At 34.5% G+C, this 23941-nt stretch overlaps 1 protein-coding gene across 5 annotated transcripts in view; it reads right to left on the bottom strand.

Annotated features, from left to right (window-relative positions):
- Positions 1–23366, bottom strand: part of NOV (Histidine kinase-, DNA gyrase B-, and HSP90-like ATPase family protein) — a 28489-nt gene extending 5123 nt beyond the window's left edge. The window contains exons 1-12 of one of the 5 annotated variants that reach the window (XM_028062636.2): positions 22812–23366; positions 22066–22406; positions 20319–20997; positions 19011–19115; positions 14167–14344; positions 12015–13741; positions 11240–11452; positions 4265–6523; positions 2405–2520; positions 1457–1850; positions 1071–1388; positions 238–325 (exon numbers count right to left, since the gene is read on the bottom strand). In XM_028062636.2, the coding sequence (XP_027918437.1) occupies positions 278–325; positions 1071–1388; positions 1457–1850; positions 2405–2520; positions 4265–6523; positions 11240–11452; positions 12015–13741; positions 14167–14344; positions 19011–19115; positions 20319–20997; positions 22066–22406; positions 22812–23240 (6807 nt within the window). In that variant the 5' untranslated portion in view covers positions 23241–23366 and the 3' untranslated portion in view covers positions 238–277. Of the gene's footprint in view, positions 1–237; positions 326–443; positions 898–1070; positions 1389–1456; positions 1851–2404; positions 2521–4264; positions 6524–11239; positions 11453–12014; positions 13742–14166; positions 14345–19010; positions 19116–20318; positions 20998–22065; positions 22407–22811 lie in introns of those variants that run through there. The other 4 variants (XM_028062637.2, XM_085671301.1, XM_028062635.2 and 1 more) reach the window with 4 other exon arrangements.
- Positions 23367–23941: the final 575 nt, after the last annotated feature.

Here is a 23941-nt window from a genome sequence, read left to right as displayed (position 1 = left end):
CAAGCACTAACAAATTACAGTGTTATTAATAGCTTACTGACAAAGGAAAATTCTGTTCAAATAATTTTTTTTATCGCATGTGAAATATTCTTTGATTTTTTACGGTAGTATGAAGAAGCATAACGAAAAAACTCAACAAGTTAATGAAGTGGTAGCAAATCCATGGAGAAAAACATAGACGTTTTTAAGATGAAATTATTGAACGAAGATAATTGGGAATAACAAGCTAGTGTTAACCTCATTGAGATGTGATGTCTGGGAAGATTAGTAAATGTTGCTAAATTGGTCTTGGGAGAATGAAAGGCAGTGCTGAGAGCTGAAGAATCTTGGCAATAGAATGAAACTAATCAAACAAGGCAAGAAACAGATTTCTTTCTTGTCTAAAAGAGTGCAATAAGTTTGAAAATTGGACAAGTGAATGCTCGAAATTAGAAAAGGAAAGTTGTTACCGAAACAATCTAAAACCTTTTAAGATTTTTAAAGAGCGCAGATGTATTAAAGAGTACAAAAGCTTACCAAAATAAAGAAGGCAAACAAGATATTTGGATCAAGAAAGATGTATTAAAGAGTAAGAAAGTAAACTGTTGATCAGAGATCACATATCAAGATATTAAAGAGGATGGGAGGTATTGCTTATGTAAATTTTACAATTATGAACAATGATCGGATTGTCATATGAGAGGACTAGAAATCCAATAGGACAAAAGTTTGGCTCACTATCATATATTTAAAATTGGAGAGGCAAGAGAAACCTTGAGGAGGATAGAAAACGGTAAAGATGTTAGTCCACATGATATTTCTTTTGAACTTTAGAAGTGTGTTGGAAAACAAGATATCATTTGGCTCACCAAGCTATTAAATGCCAGATGAATGAAGGACAAACACCTTGATTCCTTCCTATTTTTAAGAAAAGGGAGATATTCAGAAATGTCTAAACTACATAAGTATAAAACTAATCAGCAGACTATAAAATCAGGGGGCAAATGCGATTGAAAATAATTTAAGAATAGTCTACACTGCAAAATATATAACAGACCAAAAGAGAATCACAGGAGAAAGTGTGTTCATACCTCTGAGATAGCTGGAATACCGAAGCTTTTCATGACGATGGAAATTTTTTCTTGCACCATTTCCTTACAATCATCAGTCAGTTCTCCAAAATAGAGAAAGTCCAGGTTTTCAGAATGTTTGAATTCCTTTTTCAACTTCTTATCATCACACCAGCAGATGAGACCGAAGGAAGGATGCAACGAAACCCACCTATCTTGCACAGTGGGAAGCACAGGAAACTCTAATTTGGAAAGACATTCTTTCAGATAACTGACACCCTCAACACTAAGCAAACCGGACTTCAGTCCATCTGCCCACTTGAGAAAAACTTGCAAAATCTGGAGAGAGAGCACCGGGTAAGATTACAGGTAAAAGAAACACTTCCTATTTATAGATCAAAACTTACTTTATCTGCTGCTTGCGAAGGCAAAGTGACAGTTGATAACTGCTGCAAAATTTGAATATAGCTGCATAGAGGAGGTGCCTCTTGTACTTGACACTCATCAACAAAGAAACCATGAAGAGAAGGGTAAATATTGCATAACGACTTGTTTATAGGGGAATAAGATGAGTTGCACTGAGGATGGAACTCCTTCATTTGCTGAACAGAACCAGTTGAATCATGCCAATAAACTTCATTGGGATACACAAACGTCCCACATACAGCATCATTATGATCATAGACAGATGAGTATGGTATAAATATGAAAGGTCCAGACATCAAGTCATCCATAGTTTTCTTCTTTGAAGATGCCATTTCATTCCAAATGAACGTATATAATTTGGTCATTTGTGTTATGCTGGCAAAAGCAATCGACATTATTTGTGAGTAAACTTGTGTAATTTAAAATTGTTAGCAAATGCACAGAAGAATCACTGATAGTCAACGACAGCCAATTTCTAAATTTGGCCACTCAACTTTTCTCTCCTACCAATAGGCACATAAACTTCTTCAACATAATAATAATAATAATAATAATAATAATAATAATAATAATAATAACAATAATAGAATCATCACAAGTTCCAACATCAATGTAGATGACCCCCCCCCCCCCCTCCCCTAAAGTGAGTTTGCCTGTAACATAGTGTTCACAAGAGTACCAGGATCTCTCCTTTTGAAGTTGAGCATGGTACCTTTCACTAAACTTAATGATTTCATATATAATGAAGGGAAGGGGTATTCAAAGCTGAATTTGTAATGAAGCTTAATGAGATGATTAAAATGCAAATACAACTACAAACAAAGAGATACAGAAAACAAAACACGGAAAAGAGAGAAGTAATATTTGAAGGGGATTGGGTTTGACTTTATTTACACAAAGACAAATTTCCTAAACATAGACATGCATACCTTGCCTTGGATGGAGTCTTCGATGATTTTCTCAAGGCCTTAAGAACGTCCAAAATATCACCAAGAGTAACCCTAGTCTTAAACCCAAAATCTTTTACCAATCTTTCACTTTTCACCTAATTAAACACAGAAAAAAATGTCAAATTCCAGTTGCTATATTCTTTTTTCAGCTGTCACAGTATTCAAAATCCAAAATAAAGCAGACAACATTGTTGTAGCACAGGTACTGCAACCAAAGGAAAACATTAAAAAACAGTAAAGTTTATCAAAAATTCAAATTTTGAAATTTAATAATTAGCAGATAGACAAATTAATATCCTCACATATAATCCTAGCTCTAGTAGTACAAGCAATCCAACCATACGACAACCAAAATCCAAGCTAGGAAAGACAATATAATAGCATAAAAAATGACCTCAGTATATAAACCATACCAGTACTTAATCTATAAATTATGAATTACATGGTGCACTTTGTTTATATAAACCATATCAACAATCAGCATGGTAGTAAGTATTGTACGATACACGATTCGTATCGCACGATACAATGCAATTCACAACCCCCATGTTTTGATGAGGATCAATATCAATCCCTATTAGTTAGATTTACTCTTTAGTTATAACATTAGCCCTACTTTTAATGTTGGTGATCATTCTCCTTTTGATATAAGTGTTGCAAATTCATGGTCAAATTCTCTCCAAGAGGGGGAGGATGATGAGCCCATGACTCCTCATGAGGAAGAAGAGACTCTTACTAGGAGGATTAATAGAAGCATGACTATAGGGAGACCTCATCCTTACTCATTTCCTTTTCTTTACACAGCATTTCTCCTTCTGTTTAGACTTATGCTTTTGTAGGGTTGCTTTTGGCACCTCCTTGGCTAATCAAGACATCCTTTGGAGGGTAGAGGATGGGGTGCATGGCCTAAAGCTTGGGGTGCTTTAACACCTCTTAGTTTGAAGAAAGCACTCTTGGTTGGAAGAGAGAAGGAATTGGACTTGGCCCAACCTTGGACTAGCACATGGAAGGTTAGAGGAGACCTTGGTTGACCATATATAAAGATCAAGGCCCTGTGACTTACCCTTGGAGAGCAAGGAGCTGGCCTTAGATATATCTAGGTCATGCTAGGTTGCTCTAGTTTCTAGGTTTCCTTAACTTCTAGAATCACAATTTGTGTAATAGCTAAGAGGTCCCTTCCAACGCCTATATAAAAAGACCTCTCCACCACTTGTAAAGAGTTGAATAATTTAAATAGAGTTATTATTGTTAAGCCGTGGGTGAGAGTTTAGAGAGTCCTCTTTAATCTTCATGCCCATATATGATTAAACACCATTAACTTGTAATCTCAAGAACATAGGATGATCTCTTATCAATAGAGAAATTGCATCCGTTAACTGTTAGCTTATATGGGCAAAACAATTCTCTTTTTCATATCAAGAAATTAATTCCATAATTATTGCTTTCTCCTTAAACACTTTTTTCGCACTGACTATAATTGGTTATGCTCTATAAGAATATAATATGCAAGCACAAGCTAAATCAATTATTGTAACAGCTGTCACTGAACACCCAAAAACCTAACAGAAACAACAGACAGAAAGATATCATACTGACTAACAGAAGAAAAATGCGATAGGAAATAAATTATTGTATTCTAATTGCCTATCCTCTATTCGAATAGAATATCCATGCACAGGCAAAATCAATTATTGTAACAGCTGTTACTGTAACACCCAAAAACCTAACAGAAATAATAGACTGAAAAATATCACACTGACTAACCGAAGAAAAATGTTAGGAAATCCAAGAGAAATTATACATTCTCTCACTGAATAACAAAAAGTGCCCAAAACTAACCTTTGGAACAGCATACGGAGCAAAATCTCCTAGGATCATCCGGACTGTTTCACAATCATAAAACAAATCCCTAGGATAGTGTAGCTCTGTATCCATGGTTGAAACCACCCACTGGATATCACACAAGCTGCATATAAATGTAGACTTAAAGGGACGGCCATCCCCAACAGATTTAGGATAAAAATAACCCGTTGTTTTATTACTGTAGCAAGCATCCCATAACATATCAAGAACCTCCAAGAGATATTTACAATTTTCAAGATTGCCACCTTTAGACAACAAGGACAATAATTGCACTATTTCAGGGGATTCCCAGTCTTTGACTAATGATTCAGTCGATATTAGACCCCTATCCCACATCACCTGCTTAAATGTGGCATCACCAATATCAACAACACTCTTGTCCACCTGAACTATTTGAGCAAAATCAGTGATGCCAATTTTCTCAAAAAAATTCCTCCACTTCATCACTGCAGATGAAACTGATTCATTTACTGGATGGGTTAAATAGATTAGGTCTACCTCATGCCACGTCATATTTACACAATCAGCCAGCAATTTTGGAGTAACAGGATTCCCAAATCCAGTACAGAAATGAATTGGTGTCTCAGCAGGACACTTGAAACCACAATTTGTCAATAACAAAGATTTACATCTAAACTCGGATATTATATGATTGCTTTCAGTAAAACAATCAGAACAGGTGGAGTTCAGGTGTAGCATTACAAAACATACATATTCCACCATTAACATTCTATTTTTGTTTGCCATTGTTTCATCAGACAACGCAGGTAAAATATGCAGCTTCACTAATTCATGTGCAGACAGCTGTTGAACACCAATACCCTGAAGTAACTGGGTAATATTGTCCAAAAAAATCATATTCATGCTCAGAGTACCAGAAGACGTAGAGAAAAGGGAAGGACTTACAGTCCTTAGTTTAGCACATACATTAGGGAAAGCTTCAATTTTATGCTCATCGTCAAACCCTGGGTTTAAGATATTGGATTGCAACCATATAGTGCCTTCATCCACTGAGCTGTATGTACCATCCGAAAGTGGAATAAATGGTATCTTTTGAAGATTTTTACAAACATCTTCCATTTTAAAATTGATTGACATAGCGGCAGATGAATTGAACATTGTTAAATAAAGAGTGTTTAGATAAGTAGCTAGCCAACTCATGCCCATAGATATAAGGTTGGTCTTTCTGTGACATAAAGATGACAGTAATCGAACCAGGATGTTAGGCCCAAAGTCCTCAATGCCGAGTGCCCTCGCTAATGCATCAGACAATACTATATTTTTATTCAGGTATCTAAGCCCAAGGTGTTCAAGAAGCATGTTATCAGAAATAAAATCACGCACCTGCTCTGTCCAGCCTCTCAATACCTTACATGGAGGAGCCCACTCACTATTTTCACCATCCACAAGTAAGCAATTCATCATTCGCAATTTAGAAATAATCAAACGAGGAAGACTGGAGAAAAAACCATGAACTTCACCCACTAATGGAACAAAACTCATGAAGGCGGAAATTCCCTTTCCAGGCTCAGTCCTAAAACAGGGAAGTTCACAAAATTCTCTTTGTGCTCTGACAAACAAACTGGGATACTCTGACAGCAACCACTGATTCCAAGGACTATCTCCATCAACTTCCTCTCTAGATGAAGGAAGAACAAAATCACCTTGAAGAATAAACTTCAGGCCATATGTTCTTAAAGGAAGAAATGCAAAAACAGGCTGTTGATCTGAACATGGAATGTAACTATTATCTGATTCCTGCAAAGTAAATGCCATAGAGATTTCAGTTGTCTTCACATCAAAGCGAATGGAATTTGTTTGCAACTTCTGGGATACTACAAACCACACCATTTTCTCATTTCCATGAGAAACCTTAATGATACCATCTCCTAAAATTTCTTTTTTCATAACAATGAGCGTATCATTAAGCATGTTTCTCAACCTGATACACTTGAGGCGATGAAGAAAAAGTAACAATGAAGGATGAAGATCTGAAAACATAGTCAAAATACTATTCAAGGCCATTCCTTCTAATAGATGGGATCTGAATGGAAGCATAATGCATGTTTTCCAGGAACCATCATCATACAATTTGCTATCATTAGATGCCATCCTCCTGAATATCCCAATATCACAAGGAGGTATTACTGTGGGCAAAACAAAACCAATCTCGCCTTCACTAATGTCAAATTTAACATGAAAACCATTGGAATGAATTTCTGGAGCATCTGTGACCTGCAATAAGGACAACTAAGATTAATGAAATTCATTATTTAAATATATAAAAAATGAAGAGAAAAAATGTGTTTTGTGATAATTATATATAGACAAATATGATAAAGAACAAAAGCCCTTGCATTAATCCACCGTCAGCTCAATTAACCTCTGACAGATTAAAGAAGATGAAAGAGAAATATGATAATACCTTGCAAATAGGAAGTGAGAAAAAAGGAAAAGAAACTTGTAAATAAAAAAGCTGTACTAAAATTTTGAAAGTTCAGAAAAATGCACAACCATCAGTTCAGGCATAGAAACTGAAATCCTGCCAGAGTTTGGGAAACATTATCTTCAATAAGAGGTGTAAATTAACAGAACTAAAGTGCAAACCAGAGACCAGTGCAAACGAATAAATTTACATTTTTTAATATTTTCCTTAACCATGTCATTTGATTCATATGACTGACTTTACCTGGTGGAAAAAGACTTTTTTCTTCTTATCAAGTCTTTCATCACAATTTAAAACATTAGGGAAAAGTCAGTTTTTTGTAATATGGTGAACAAATTCAATTTTGTTCGTATGTTTTACATGTAAAGGACTTGGCTCCATCTCTTTATATTTCTATCTATAAATACACAACCCTATGTACTCAGTATGCAGTAGGATACAGCCTATGCCTCTCTCTTTTATTTCAACATGCTATCCAAATCTAGGGTTTATCCTTGCCTCTCTGGTAAACCCACTGTTCGCCAATGCTAAATATTGTTCTGGAATTATTTTCTGGCAATGCTATCAGCTTTTTTACCGCCTTTGTCTTTCACCACCACTGTGCTACCAACACCTAGTCTGGTCTCCCCATCTTGTCCAACTCATCAAACTTGTAACTTTCATTGTGATCAAGGTTCATTGGAATTTTTTTCACTATTTTTAGGGTTGTTTCTCTCTCCCAATAATTATTTTCTCAATGTACGATTATCTATGGCCTCTTCAGCACCTTCAACATTTGATCCTTCAAGACAATATGCTTCTACTGCACACATGGGTACATCATTTGTTGGCCTCACTCACTCCAACTATCTTGGCTCTTGGGTTCTAAACTCAAGGACCACAAATCATATCATTGGTAATAAATCATTTTTCTTTTCTCTGACTAATTCGGGTTGTTTACCTTTTACTACCATGGCAGCTCTAGGGCCTCCTTACATGGTAGAGCTTTATATAAATTGATAGAGCCATCTACATTTTCCTTAACTCTAAGAACCCATTTGCAACCAACAACTTTTCTATTAAAGGGAAAAGGTACTAGATCTCAAGTCTTTTAGTTCACTAAAGCCTCATTCTTGTTGCATTCCAGCCAACCAATCTTTATCTTTAACAGCTTGTTTAACACTAGTAGGTTCAGACCTGGTTTGCATGGGATGAGTATTAAGGAAAGGTGCAATAGGAGACGCTAACACAGAAGATCATAAAACATTGTATCGAAAACAGTAGGAGAATTTTCTGGTTCTATTTATTTATTGGCACTGAATGTGAGTTTCATGGCCTTTATCATCTGCGAACATTTGGACATATTGGTACGGTCATGTAGTCTACCTCTCTTGTTCATTCGAAGTTGGGTCAACCTAGCCTTGTCAAGATGTTGCAGCTTGTTCCAAGTTTATCTAAGTCATGTCAAGTAGTAAAACACAGTCATAGTCCTTTTCCTATAAATGATTCACAACATGCTTCGCCTACCTTTGCTTTGGTTTATTCTGACATTTGGGAACCAAGTTGAATTAAGTCAAATTTAGGATTTTAGTAGTTTGTCGCCTTTATTGATCATTATTCAAGATGTACACTGTTATTTCAATGAAAGATCTTTCTGAGTTTGTTTTCTATGATTCAATCACTTTACAACAACATTAAAAATCAATGTGGAGTGTCTATTCAAAATATGCACAGTGATAACACCCGTGAATATGTTTCTCATTCTCTTCAAAGTTTTATAACTTCTCATAGGATTCTTCATCAAACCTTATGTGCACATGCACCTCAAAAAAATGGGGTAGTTGAGCAAAAGAATAAACATTTTGTTGAAACAACTCACACATTGTTAATCCATGGTGAGATTCCTCAATACTTTTGGGGTTATGTTGTTCATAGTGTGTTATCGAATTAATCACATATCATTTAGATAACCAAATTACTCATTCTATTTTATTTCCTCGTGACAAGATGCGGGATAAGCATCGTTAAAGACTGAATTGCGTAAGTAAGAGAATCTTTATTAACTGCATAACTCATCTTCCGCATCTCCATGTCTTACAACTTAGTCTTTGGGTCCACATGTTATAGAAATCACTAGGTCACAAAAAGGATATAAATGTTCCTCTCCCTCCCTTAACCACTATTTCATTTCAGTTGATGTCACCTTTACTGAGTCTTCCCTATACTTTAAGTCTATTCATTCTTACTACATCTCCATCTTATCAAATCACTAACCCAGTTGTTTGTGATCCTCGTATTGTTTCTAGTGTGCCTACATATCTCCCTTTCCCCACCACCTTTTCATGTGTATACTTTTAATAAATTTCCCATCTTCCACCAAATCTCTTTTAGTGCTCCTTCATCTCCTCCAACAAGGACAATTGAATCTAATCATTTCTCTATATAACGGTATGTGCTCTACCCATAATTCTTATCCTTGTTATAGTGCTTTGAGTTATCATAGGTTATCTCCATCACTTCATACTTTCCTTTTGTCTATTTCTTTAGTTACAATTTCAAAATTTATAGGTGATGCCTTCACCCATCCTAATTGGTGTCAAGTCATGGTTAATGAAATAAGTGCTCTTCAAAGTAATAGAACTTGAGAACTCGTTTTTCTGGAAAATCTAATGTTGGTTATAGGTGGATTTTTTGCTATCAAGGTTGGTCCTAATGGCATTATTGATCATCTCAAAGCTCGCCTAGTGCCCAAAGGTTACACACAAATTTTTGAATTGCTTTGGTAACACTTTCTCCCATTGCAAAGATGACCTTTGTTCGCTTATTCATAGCCATGCCTACTCTTCAATTTTGACTATTTTTTATCAACTGGATGTGAAAAATATTTTTCTTAGTAGTAATTTGCAAGAAGAAATTTATATGGAGAAACCTCTAGGTTTTGTTGCTCAAGAGGAGTCTTCTAGATTGGTATATTGTCTCCACAAATTTTTATATGGTCTCAAGCAATCTCTTAGGGCTTGGTTTGGCAAATTTAGCATTGTTCTTCAATAATTTTGTATGACTCAAAGTGAAGATCATTCAATAGTTTATCGTCACTCTGGGTGTATCTATCTAGTAGTATATGTTGATGATATTGTACTTACAAACAATTATCACTATGGCATCGCATTAGTAAAGCAACATTTTTGTCACCACTTTCAGATCAAATACCTTGGCAAACTCAGATATTTGGGAGTTGAGGTAGCAAAATCCAACAACGGAATTTTTATTTCTCAAAGGAAGTATGCATTTGATATTTCCGAGGATACTGGATTAATGAATTCAAAGTCAGTTGACACACCCACGGATCCCAATACCAAAATCCTACCTAATAGGGGGAGTCACTCTTAGGAAGTATGGAAGATTAGTCAAAAGAAAAATATAAAGCCATGGCCTCATATACTTGTTAGCTTATTTGGCTTAAACAATTACTTAAAGAATTGCAATTTGACTCAAATGACACTTATATATGACATCGAGTTACTCCTCATATTAGTTCAAATCTCGTCTTTTACAAGCAAACCAAACATATCAATGTTGATTGTCATTTTATTCGAGAAAAAATTGTATATGGAAATATCAAGACAATGTTAATTCTAGTGATCAACTAGCATGTGTGTTTACTAAATCATTACATTGAGCTAGAATTGGTTATATTTATAATAAGCTTGGTTTATACGATTTATATGCACCGGCTTGAAAGGGAGTGTTCGTTGTAACAAACTTGGGTCCATCTCTATATTATCCTATTTATAAATGCATAACCCTATGTGCTCAATACACATTAGGGATCCAGCTTATGCCCCTCTCTCTTTTATTTCAAGTGTTTGTATGCTTTTGCTATAAATGCAAGAGCAACACCTGTCATGATTTTTCAACAAGCTAATGATACATGTTGGTTTGTGTTTGCAAACAAAATACTTACATAACTTGACAAATTCTATAGTAGATTGCAAAAGATGAAAAACGTGATAAACAATGAGGAAGAAATTAAAAATATAGTAAAAAACTTTGGCAGTAAATCTTATTGACAAATTTGAGATCCTAAGAGGGAAATTCACTATAAAAATCATTCCAAATCATTTGTATATAATTATAATATAATTTTAGATACTTGATAATTTTTCACTAGAATTTAGTCCCAGATTTTTTTTTAATTGTAGTTACAATCAAGTCCTACTCAACAAGTAGAGGTTTGGGATGGATTAGAGATACCAAATGTTAGAAAAGTTTAGAGATGAATTTTTTTATCAAATTTGTATCGTTGGGTTAAGGATTGAAAGAACAAAGTCTATATCACAAGATGGTTTAAAAGGATTTAATGGATTCATTCAAGGAAATATTAAGAACGAAATAAGAATTCAGAGTTTTGGGGATCTAAAAACTAGTAGATGGACTTGATTTTAGCAATTAATAAAATTGAAGTTGGGTCTTCGGATAAAACAATGTTGTTTTAAGAACCTAAAGAAAAATACCCAGAAACATACCCGGAAAACAGACTTGAAACCAATGCCTTTTTTCCCTATGTATCCAGCATTAGATCCTTTCTTTGTTGAATTTCCAACATCACAAAGTGCTCTCATATTTTGAGCAGAGAAACCTAGCTCATTATTCAATACAACTATACCAGAATCTTGAAGAATAAATGTAAGAGTTGGTTCCACATTTTCTGGATAATTATTGTCATCTGCATTTTGAACCTGAATCAAAATTAACAATTATCAGGCACATGACGTATTGACTCTCAAAAACTACCAATAGTTTTAATAAGTGCCAACAAGATAAACAAATTTTCAAATTTAAGAATGGATCGTCAATGTAAATGATTTATTACTATCAACTGCACATGAACAGTGTAAAATGATATTGAAGATTTAAATTGAATTGCTCTAAGATAATCAGACTCGGTTGTTTACCCTCCTGCATAGCATGAACAATCTATCAATGGTGCAGATATGATGTCACTACTCCAAAAACTAAAATCATTGAGATATGAGAAACATTTCCAGTGTGTTATCTCTGTCTTCAATCTATATTAGATATTATATTTATCCATTCCCAACAAAATTCAACGTCTAAGGTAATGTAAAAAGTGAAACTCATCTATTAGGTAATAATGTAGAAGCTTAACATCATCTTAGATATTCAACACATAGTACTTACGAACAATAATAAGAAAAAGAAATAATATTGAATCACAAATATCCTCCATTTCTCCATTATTACTAATCAAAAGATAAAACATTAAAGAATTATTCTCACCAACTCAAGAATAAAATGTGAATCTTGAGAATATAGTTCTTGTGAAAGGCAATGCAGTGCTCTCCCTAACCGAGCGTGTTGCTTCTTCAACATTGAAGTATCAATATCAGAAAGACTTGAATCTAGGCCAAATTCATCCCGCCTGATGGATTCAATAAGCAGTGGAGCATCCACATCTGCACCATTTTGAAATGAATTTCCAAGGCAGCAAGTGTTAGATTCCTGGTTAGGTTTTTCTTGATCAACTGTTCCAGTGACTTCAATATTTGCTTCAGGAATAGGAGACTTATCCAAGGTATATTGGTCATGACCCCTTGCTTTTATATCAGTTTTGGCATCTTTTACGCATGAAACTTGAGTACAATGAATGTCAGAGGTGTTGTTTGAAATAAATGAATGGTAATCATTGATCCATTCAGAAATACCCAAAGATAATCCTATTTCATGAAGCATGAAACGTTGCTCGATATTGGTGCATTCACATAAAATAGCTGAAGCAGAATCCTTGAAAACAGATTGCATCCCAGAAAGCAACAAGTCAGAAGCAAAACTGTGAAATTCTTCTGGTAAGTAACCAAGACAATCAAGCACAAACCTTGACAGAATGGATGCAACTTTACTCACTTTATCTATGTGTTTGCTAAACTCACTTCCCATTTTAGCATTTGAAATTTCAGTTAAATTCTTTGTTTTACTTAATACTTCCACAGACTGATAGAGACCATTCCCATCATCACTAACTTCAACATCTTCAACAGAGTTTCTGAACATAACTTCAAATGCATGACAAGCATGGCATTTTAAAAGTGACAATGGCACATATTTTTCCCCCCCTACAAGTGCGATCAGAGACAGCAAATGCACTGCAGTTTGGAAAGAGGATCCTTGAAGTGCGGCCTCCAGGAAAGAGTCCAAGGAAGCAGAATGATCTAACCGTATCACCTTTCCATCTCTGGTAACTAAACACAACAATTCCTGGGTATTTACATCATTCAACAACCATGATATTAGTGGGCCTAGAAAGGGAGCAAACCTAAGATCCCAATGAGACCACTTGCTCAAATCAGACAACATTGGAGACTTGAGAAAGAGTTCAATAGCATTTTTTGCCATAACATTTTCATTGTTTTTTGCGTGGCTCATCTCAGACCAATCAGTAGTCATTTCTGACCAATTATTATCTCTATCACTTGATGACTCTCCATAGTTTTTTCCTGTAATAGTTGCCGAAAATACAACACATTTTGAAGTCACACAAGATTTATGCCCCTGAACAGCATCCAGCAGATTCACTAGAGAACCATTTGGAGGAACATCAAACATAATTGTAGGGAACTGCCTCGTAAGCAGTATGGATACCATTTGTTTGGTTACTATTTCATTCTCCCACAAAGTACTAAGAGCCTGAGATACTAGAGTAGTCAATTGATTTGTAGACATGCAGGCCCCAAAAGGGAAATTTTCACATCTATCTCCATCAAACAACTCCAGTAGCTCATGAGGCAACTGGTTAATGTGCTTCACCAGGAATGATATGAAATCTCCATAACCAAGAGAATCAAAGTTTTGAATACCAAATTCCTTGGCCACCCAATTTTCACAGTTGCAAAACTTCCTCAACAACATAATTCTATGTTGCATAAGTGAGTCGCTACTAACTCTATTTATCTCATTGTCATGGTCAAAATAAGTTCCAATTTTTCTGACGACATCACCAGAAGAAATACCTGTGACATCCAATAATGAAGTTTCCATGTCACCAACGATATAAAAGATCGCATACATAATAAGGAAAACTACAAAAAAAGGTAGCACAATAATGCTCGTATCCTTTTGGAATTTAAAAGAAAAGAAAATAAATTTCTTAAGTTCTCATCAAATAGATTTTAAATCATTAACATACAACTCCAAAATAAATTTCTTAAGTTCTCATCAAATAGATTTTAAATCATTAACATACAACTCCAATATAAAATTAGGCATATAAAATACTCAGAAGATTGAGCTGTATTAAGTTCCAAGTGCAATTCATTGTAATATATGTGATTTTGACTAGTTATGGAAACTGAAATATAAAGGTACAGATTGTCAATATTAGAATATAACTACAAAATATGTCAACCAAAGCTTGAATTAAAGGAAAAACACTCACACTTTGCATTCTCTATGTTATCCATTGTTATGACTGGCACTTTCTCCTGGCATGGTCCAACATCGATAGTCTCATATTCAGAAGACCGCTTGGTTGGGGAGTTACTTAATTCATTACCAATGATATCTTGGAATGTATCATACATGTTGTTCCTCATTCCAGATTTGATATATGAAACCTAAAGCATTGAAGAGTGAGAAAATTTCACCATATGACGATATACATTTTTACCAAGAAGCCTATATTTGTTCCATAAAGAAGTCACATAAACCGGCAATATTAATAGATATTAGATTTTGACCAAAAAAAGAAAAGGCATAATCAGAACAAATGAATATGCAGTCTTGTGACTGGGTGAACGTACAAAAAATTAAAGTAGTATATTGTCACTCAAAAAAATGTTTTACGTGTTACAGATAGGAAAAACGGAAAAGACAGTTAAATAAGGTTACAAAACCGTTATTGATGGTTACAAAACAGTGTAACGTCCAAATAACTACAAACAACTGAAAATAAAGAGTACAGAGCACTGATGAAGTGGCATAGCTAGTACAAAATTAAATAAAAATAAAAACTGACTTAGATATAACACTAATAGAGAATATAAATATTAACATGAAAATTGTATTATCAAATTTCGGCCATGGCGGAATGTAGTGGCGGTTTTCCGACCTGCCGCCACAACAAGATGGTGGTGAAACGGATTTTCCATGGTGGTCCATGGCGGCCATTTTATGCATAGTGGTTGGCAGAACAACAATGGCGGAAGAAGTGGGGTGGAGAAGAGAGATGACAGCAAAGTGGAAGAAGGGGGAGGAGCGGCGGCAGGAGTGAAACCCTAATACCCTAATTGCAGCAACCTTTGCTTTATGTGTTTAAAACAGAGCTAAAAATTGGTCCAGGCCCAATAAAAAATTAAAACCCACCCTATTCTAATCCCACAACTTTAGCACACTTTTTCTTTTATTCTTTTCCAGCTGCAACTTATTATCACCAATAACCACCACTGCCGCCACTGCTCTTCGGTCGCTGCCGCCGTTAGCCGTCACCGGCCAAGCCTTTTTTTCTATTTTCAATTTTTTGTTTAATTTTTCTTCTTCTACACTCTCACTATAACTATTTTTTAAAAGAAAAATCTATTTTCACTATAATATTATTACTTTTCCATTAGAATTACATGTGATATGATTATATTTCTTTAGAAATTGATGTTTCCGCCATAACCTGTTATGGTTTCTGTTAGATGATATAATATTGTGTTTAGTAGTTGGACTCAGCCCATTATGTATTTCTGGGTTTGACCCATTATCAATATAAATAAACTATCCTTTGTGTAGGGTTTACACAAGGGAGATTAATCCCAAAACCCTATTTCATCTTATTTTACAGTTTCCGTTATAACTTTACAACGGATTTGAGTCTCCGAAATTTTCCATTATCCGATATTAATAACATTGAAATTAATGCATTATGAATAATAATAAATACTAGCTAACATGTGCAAGAAAGGGGAAAAAAACATTAACATCAAAAATCTTTTCAACCATTGATCCCAGCAAGCTGTGAAATCCTAAAACCATCAAATACCAGCAACCAACAATAGAACAAGCTCTAAATGTGTTCTTAAATAATTCTAGCAAGTAAATCAATAACCTAGATGTTGTATATTGGATATCATTAAAATATGTGTTCTTTTTTTTTTCCTTACACAGATCAACTTAGTATCAAAGCTCCCAATCTTGGGATTTTAATTTTCATTGCCACAAAAAAAGAGCCACATCATTGTTGTCTCACTAGTATTGAGGTTGTCATGAAATGCATTAATTGTCGAGTGCCAAACGCCAAGTGGGCCAAATCAACATGAATCATGGCACTTGTGTTGCTACACTCTCTAGTGAAAAGACTTATGCATTGACTAAAATGTATAACTTTTGGCCTACTAGCAGGACATTGTTGAGGGTAGATTGTTGTTATCAATTGTCCCGTAGTGAGATGCCAAGTGAATCAAATCATAACCGAATTGTGACACATACAATGCTACATTCTTAAGTAGAGAGCTACCTTCTTAAATAGATTATTGAGGGTAGATTGTTGTTATCAATTGTCCCTTAGAGAGGTGCCAAGTGGATCAAATCATAACCGAATAGTGACACATAGAATGCTACATTCTTAAGTAGAAAGAGTTGTGCCATGATTATTATTGCTACTTGCTCAATTAAGGTATTTATATATTACATATATAAATAAGAAAGAGAGAATAGTAAATTGGAAGGAAAAGGTATGTCATGTAAAACAAAACCCTTAGGCTAGATACATATACCTAAAAAGCATATTTATGGAAGTTGTACAATAAAATACCAACCATAATTTTAACACTTCTCTTAAGTTGGGGCCGATATAAATTGCATGCACCCAAGGTTATCAGACTCGAGAGTCTATGTAGACTCGTGAGAGCTTCGTAGACTCGACTCGTAGACCCGACTCGTAGACTCGTAAGAGTCTACTACACCCCTACTTCATATGAAAATTTGTATATAGTACCATACCAATTCAGAATTTAATCACCACAATTAATGCAAATAGTAAACAAAGTTCAATAATTGTAAAATAACTTAGTTCAACACATATGATTGTTATATAAGTTCAGTTCAAATTACAGCAAACACATAAGTTAATACGAATCAAAAAACATAAATAACTTCAACTCTCTGGCCCAACCCTCTACTTATATCATCTCCAACATCATCATCTTCTTCACTAGGATCACAAGAATTTGAAGTAGTGCATGTCCCACTTCCAGACATTATAAACCAGTCTCAATCAATTAAAAATCAAATAATTTATTTTTTTAGAAAACCAAAAATAAAATAAATAAATTAAATAAAAGAACAAAACTACACATATTATATTATGTGTGTGTATATATATATATATATATATATATGTGTAACAGAACAACAACAAAAGCCAGAGAAAAAAAAATGAAATAAAAAAACAAAGAAAAATATATAATATATTATATATGTAATGATTAGTAAAAGTAAAAAAACCCAAACGGGAATACGTATGTCAATTACTTCGAAAGAGGGAAAAGAGAAGAAGGGAACAACGACGCCACTAAACCAACGACCTGACGAAGCTGCAACGCGAGGCGATCAGAGCTACCATGCGACACGATTGGAGCTGCGACGTGGATGACCGGGGCTGAGATGTCGAAATAGGTCAACATTTTCAAGTTCGATCTTCTCTTCTTCTTCGATTAGGGTTTTCGAGTTGGGCTTCGATCTCTGTTTTCGTTTGAATTTTCAATTTGGGTCATTGGGGTTTTGGTTTAGGCTTAAAATTCGAAAGCCAACAACATGTTTTGTGTCATTTCGTCTCGTTCTTCGAACTCGGTGACTCACTCTCGAACTCGCGAGTTTGGTACGAGTTGACGAGTTTACACCTTGTTCACTACGAGTTTGAAAAAAAAACGAGTTTATATGCGAGTTAACCCGTGAACACTGTCATGACTCGCAGACTCGTACGAGTGTACGAGTCAACCCGCGAGTTTGATAACCTTGCATGCACCAAACTTGAAATATATAAATATAATTCTAGGTCATCTAAATTATTTAGGGAGAATACATGCGAGCTAGTCATTAGAGCTTATAAATCTAGTATGTAATTCCTTTGATAGCATCTTTTCCTTGGTAAAATGACAATAAGGATGGATTTAACGGAGAGTGAGTGGATGAATTTGAGGAGATAGAGAGGGGAAAGTGGGGTTGTTTGTTTTAAGGGATGGAGAGGTGAAAGTAAGAGATTTAAAGGTAAAGTTTGTGAAAGTTTGTGAATGATTTTGTTGAAATATGTAATAAGTCATGCCCTCTATGAGTTGTACTTAGGAGTTTAGAATAGTCTTTTAATCATCCCACTGTATTAGTTTTCTATCATTATTAATAGAAGATCACAAGAGGGATCAAATGTTGATGTCTAATGTTGATGTCTAATGTTGATGTCTAATGTTGATGTCTAACAGTAAACATGTTAGATAATTATTCATTGGAGTTGACAAATCTAATGTTGATGTCTCCAGACTCAATTTTTTCTCTTATGAAAGGACAATTCACCTCAATATGTTTGGCGAGAATGTTTAAGTTTGCCTAGTTGGCACATAAAAGGTGCATTTGGAAACTTTCTTCAAATTTAAGCTCCTTGAGAAGTTGTTTTAGTCGGATCAACTCACAAGTGATTATTGTCATAGTTTGTATTATGCTTCTACACTTGACCTTGCCACAACATTTTCTTTCTCAGTTATCCTAATACTCAATTACCTCTAATAAGAATACAATACCCTAAAATAAAGCATTTATTATGTCGTAACCATACCCAACCACTATTAGATAACCCAACAATTTTAGTATTTCCTTAATGAGGTATTTTCTAGGAGTCTTCTTGATATATATACTTTAGGATGATTCTTAATGGTCTTGATATGGAGAGTTTAAAAATTGACCTACTATGCTTTTCCATTTTACAATTGTTGCATGTTTGTAGCTATACTATTATATTATTACATATACAGTAGACTGGAACGAAGGATGTTTATTCATTATTCTCGGATCAATAATATCAGATTCACATTGATAAATAATTATCTCTAATAGGCTTACTACGACAAGGAAATATAAATGGAACCTAATTAACAAACAAAATCAATCATCTCTTAACACCAACTCATTATATGTGAAATGGGGGATTACAGCTAAATTTAAAATGCTAATTAACTAGTATACATAAAAGAAGTAAATAAAGTTACATATGCAATGTTAATATAATGGAATGAATAAAAGGAAGCTTACAGCAACATTCAGTAACCCAACGAAAGGATATGATGAGAACAGTTTTTTTATTTTCCTCCAGCCACAGTGTTTTACTTTATAGAATTGAAGCATCCTCTCGAAAACCTACATATTAATTGTGTATCAAGAACTGTGTTAGACCTATGTTACACATATCTAAAACAAGTATACTTCTGCAAAAATTATTCCTAGCTGAAGTAGATGAATAAATATTCATAGAAGAGCATTTGTTTCCGTAGAAGAAGTTCATTGAAGTTGAAGAAGAAGAAGAAGAAGAAAAAGTACGACATACATGGATAAGCCATCCTTGGGGGGAAGGGATCAAAGAGAAGGAAAATATTAATTGAATGAGAAAAAACCACATTGACATCTCAGAATATGAACAACTAACTAGGTGCCGCATAGAAAATATATGTGAAAGCTGGCACTGCTCTCCATGTAAAGGCACCAACCAAATCACTCCACAATAAAACAAATAAATAAATTTAATTCAATAATCCCCCAAAAACAACCGTTCTAATGATAAATTGGTTCAAACTCTCTGCACAAATCCACTTCTTCACAAAAACAAAAATAATAGTCCATCCAAGTTGTTTGTATGTCAGCATAAGTTGATCTTTTTCTATTAAAAAATTATACCACTATGAGATCTTTGGTCTTTGCATATGGTCCATGAACCTATCGTGAAAATAGTGTATTTTACTTTTCTAAAGGAAAAAAAAATACAGCAAGCAACAAAAAACTAATTAACTGCTTCAACTGTTGCATACCATTAGAAACAACTAAATGAAAATACTTTGGTATAAAAACCAGCAAAAAATAGAAACTTTAAAAACATGACATCGTGCATCAAAAGCAATATTAGCTGTTAACTGATATTTTTTCATCTTTACCCATTTGATACATAAATTATCACCTCTCAAGATGACATACACTGTGCATGCAAATTTTAGGCTGATAAAAGTAGTAGATGATGAAAGATATTAAGGGATGTAAACAATTTCACAAAGAAAAGAACCAAAATGTGCATGCTTTTATTAGAGAAATGTGTTAGCATGAGGGAAGGAGAAATGTAAATTATTTGAATATTTTGCAATAGATTTCCCATATAAATGAATTTCTCAGGCACCCCAATAATATAAAAACAACAGACAAAAATGCTCAATTTACAAAACCCAAGGTTGTTTCATGCTAGGGCCTAAGACTCCCAGAGACCAAGACTAGTTATCTACTGAACATTCTGACTAATTTACCCCATTTAGCATAACAAAAAAGTATCATCTCATTTGAATGATCTTTAACACCTACCTCATCAACCGTGTGCTCCAAACATGCCTCCTTCCAGGTTGTGACAAACAAGTGCAAAGAATCATTAGTGATTGAAAGATTTCCTTCCATATTGATTGGTACCTTGGTTTTGTCTGTTTTGTTACCATTATGGATTGGGGTTACAACACGTCCGAGTCTTTTTCTCTTTTGCAACTTATAAGCAGCAGATCTTGTAGAAGTTACGTTTTCAAATTTCCTTTTCTTTCTTGGTTGTTGACAAAATTCATTTTTAAGGCTGCTATTAACAAGGGAGTTCCCCATCATATCATTCCTCACCCCAAGTCGTTCCATCTCTTCAGTTGCAGATGGGTAAGGACAACTACTTACTCGTTCTGAACTTCTAGTGAATTGTGATGATGGGTTTGACTGGTTACCCATAATGTTGTTACTTTGTTCAGGTGCAGAAGAATCACTATCTTCATCTTCGGAGCTTGATGACATAAATCTTATATGCTTTCCACAAAAAGACTTTTTTACAGGAGAAAAACATTCAATGCGCTGAGTAATGGCATTAAAACGTTCATCTAACTGTTTTTTCTGAGAGGAAGAGAGAGAACGCTTTCCAAACTTATCAATCTTCAAATTTAAGGTCTTCAAGCATTTCTCTAATGTTGATTGCTCTGAATTTCTAGCTTCTCGTATAGCAGATATATGCATTCTGTGATTATAAAAACATTAGATTGGATAAGAAAGCCACTCTAAATCCAACACAGAACAGAAAACAAAACCCCAGAAAACATAAAAGCAATTATTTCTCTACTCCGTGAGCTTTTTAAGAAGGTTGTGGAGGTGGTTATTGTATACTGATAGAACTGCATGCTGCCATGGTGAACTGTCAAAGCACACTTTTGGTCTCCAAAAAAAAAATTTGTAGAAAAATTATACTCAAATCCCAATACAAAACATTTGAAACTACAAATACTTATCAAGAAAATAAGTCCAGCAAAAAGAATGTCTCAATCACTGAAATTAAACGGGAAAATGGAGATATGAATATGATTGTTGGCATTTACATGATGTGAAAAAAATTAAGACAAGGGAGAAGGCTAGAAAAAAATAACAATGCTACTAATAGACACACAACATATCTCTTAATAAACAAGATTGCAAAAAAGTCTGGTTACAACTACTGCCCAAAAAAGTAAAAGCTACAAAGCACAGAAAAATACAATTTCAAGAAAAAGGGTTCTGATCAAGCCAAAAGCAAATTGTAGAGCTTATTCTGAACTAGTTTGTATGAATCCCAAAATTCATAGGTATGAAATAAAATAATTTCAATAACCAGTTAAAAATATTTGGACCAAAAGTTACATTCAAAGATGCAAATATAAAATACTCCCCCTTTCAATCTGTGTGTTCAGCATGACATAATCATACAACTCAATCTGCTTAAACAAAAGTTAGTTTATGAGTATGGACTGAAGAATCTTCCATGAGAGCTAAACCAGATAATTCATTTGCAAATTATGCCAATATAAAAAAATTTTGATCCGCTGCTTCAAATACCACCAATAAAGAAATTTTGCTGGCCTACTAACTGCACTTGTTTACTTAGCATTATATCAAATCTCCCATGTCATCAATTCTAATGAGGAGTGAGGAGCCTAAATCGAATCATTATAACATGAAAAATCTCCAACACAGCACACGTTCACTCCATCTTTCTAATGCTACTAATGAACAATACATTTCAACCAACATGTAAGTGAAACAAGAAATAACGTACCCCAAGTTCTGAATCCGAATCCCAAGCCATTCCTTGCATTTAACCAATCGCTGCTTGGCAATAAAATCCAAAAACTGTTCAACCTTAATAATTTTGTCACTTCTAGAAGCATCCAAAAACTCACTCAAAAGTTGAATTATCTCCTCACTCGTTATCTTAAACACCTGGGTGACATCAGAGCGAAGGGAGAAATAATGCATAACCAAAGGATGCTGCAACAAAGGTCCCAATCCTAGCGCTTCAAAGTTATCAACAGCCTCATTCTTGCATATTGCCACTTCCAAATCATACAAGGAAGTGATCCTCCGGACCCCAACAAAGCAATGGACAAAAGCATTCACCTGCACATCAATCAATACATAATAACCCCCCTTTCTTACTCAAAAAGAACCAAAATAGTATAAAAATAAAAATAAAAAAATAAAAAAATAAAAAACTAAATAGGCCTAGAAGCAGTGGAAATCGCATTGACTACTCTGCCAAATATTCAAAACCATTTCAAATTGGTCCTTAAACTTAACTAGTTTACATAAAATTAGAACTAAAAGAGACAGATATTCAATATTCGAGGAGTGCATAAATTTTTTTATTACTTTAGGAGACACAAACGAGAGAGTAAGTAATACTTCAGGCGTACATATTGACGGTTTCTTCATTCATTAATAAACCCAATGTAACAATCAATTTTTAACCGAAAATTCCGAACGAGTGATATGACATTAAATGAAATGACATAACATTCATACCTTGCCTTCAGTTATCATAAGGCGGTGAAGGGAGGGTACTTGCTGCATTTTGATGCCCAAGGAGTTCCAAGAATCGACTTGGAGCATCGACAGAGCGGTCTGGGAGACCTCCCATGACGAGACCGAGCCACCAGCGGCGAGGACGGCGCTGAAGGCGGCGGCTGCAGCGCGCTCAGCATGGTCAATTGCGAGTTTAGGGTTTGGGGGCGGGTTCTGAGGGAAAGACCGAGTGGTGTTGGGGAATGAGAAAGATCGCGGTGGCTGATGAAAGAAGGCGGTGGTGGGATTGGGGACATTTAGAGGATACTGCGGCAGCGATGGTTGCAGGAATAACGTGTTAGGGTTTGGAGCATTGGCGGAGTGCGGCGGTGGCGGCGGTGGTGACGGTTGTCCATGGCCACCTCGGAAAGGGAAAGGATGACCGTACATTCGCGGAAAAAATAACAAGCGAGGGAGACACCGCCGCACAAACACACAAGACTCACGCAACCAGTGAAATTGAAACTATCATATATTACGATAATTTAGGGCGTGGTGTTATGTTGACTCCAGTAGTAAAAACAAAGGAATGAAAACAGAGAAAAAAAAATGGGAGTGGAGTTGTTTAAATTTAGGTAGCGAATGTGAATTTATTTTCTTTCAACCATAGTAAAAGGTTTATTAAATTATTAGTGCAAACACATGTTTGTATTTTTCTTTATTATATATAACAAAATTTTTATTAAACTATAAAATGACTATTAATTACTAAAATAAAAAATTATATAATTTTTAATTTATAAAAATTATTTTATAGCTTATAAATAATTATTATGAAATTGTTATTGCATAAATAGATTTCATATTATAAATAATTATTGAAAATATCAAATTAGAAAAAAAAAATCATTTAAATTTAAAATAAATAATTATTAAAAAAGTAAAACTGAACAAAAAATTGTGTGCCCAAATATCATTTTCTGTATACACATTTTATTTTTCGAGTTTTAGCCTTTAACACTTAATTTAAAAATTAATTATCTTAATATTTACAAAATATTTATATATTTCGAGACTAACTGCCGTTAGTTTTCTATTCTCTAAAACAAGTTGTTATTATTTACTTTCATTTTCGACTCCTCTATTATTTT

The sequence above is a fragment of the Vigna unguiculata genome, chromosome 3, assembly GCF_037176805.1.
Source record: "Vigna unguiculata cultivar grain cowpea cultivar isolate G323 ecotype 2 chromosome 3, ASM3717680v1, whole genome shotgun sequence".
NCBI classification, from domain to species: Eukaryota; Viridiplantae; Streptophyta; class Magnoliopsida; order Fabales; family Fabaceae; genus Vigna; species Vigna unguiculata.
Note: the sequence above shows the minus strand (reverse complement) of the source record. Positions and strands in the feature narration are given on the sequence as shown.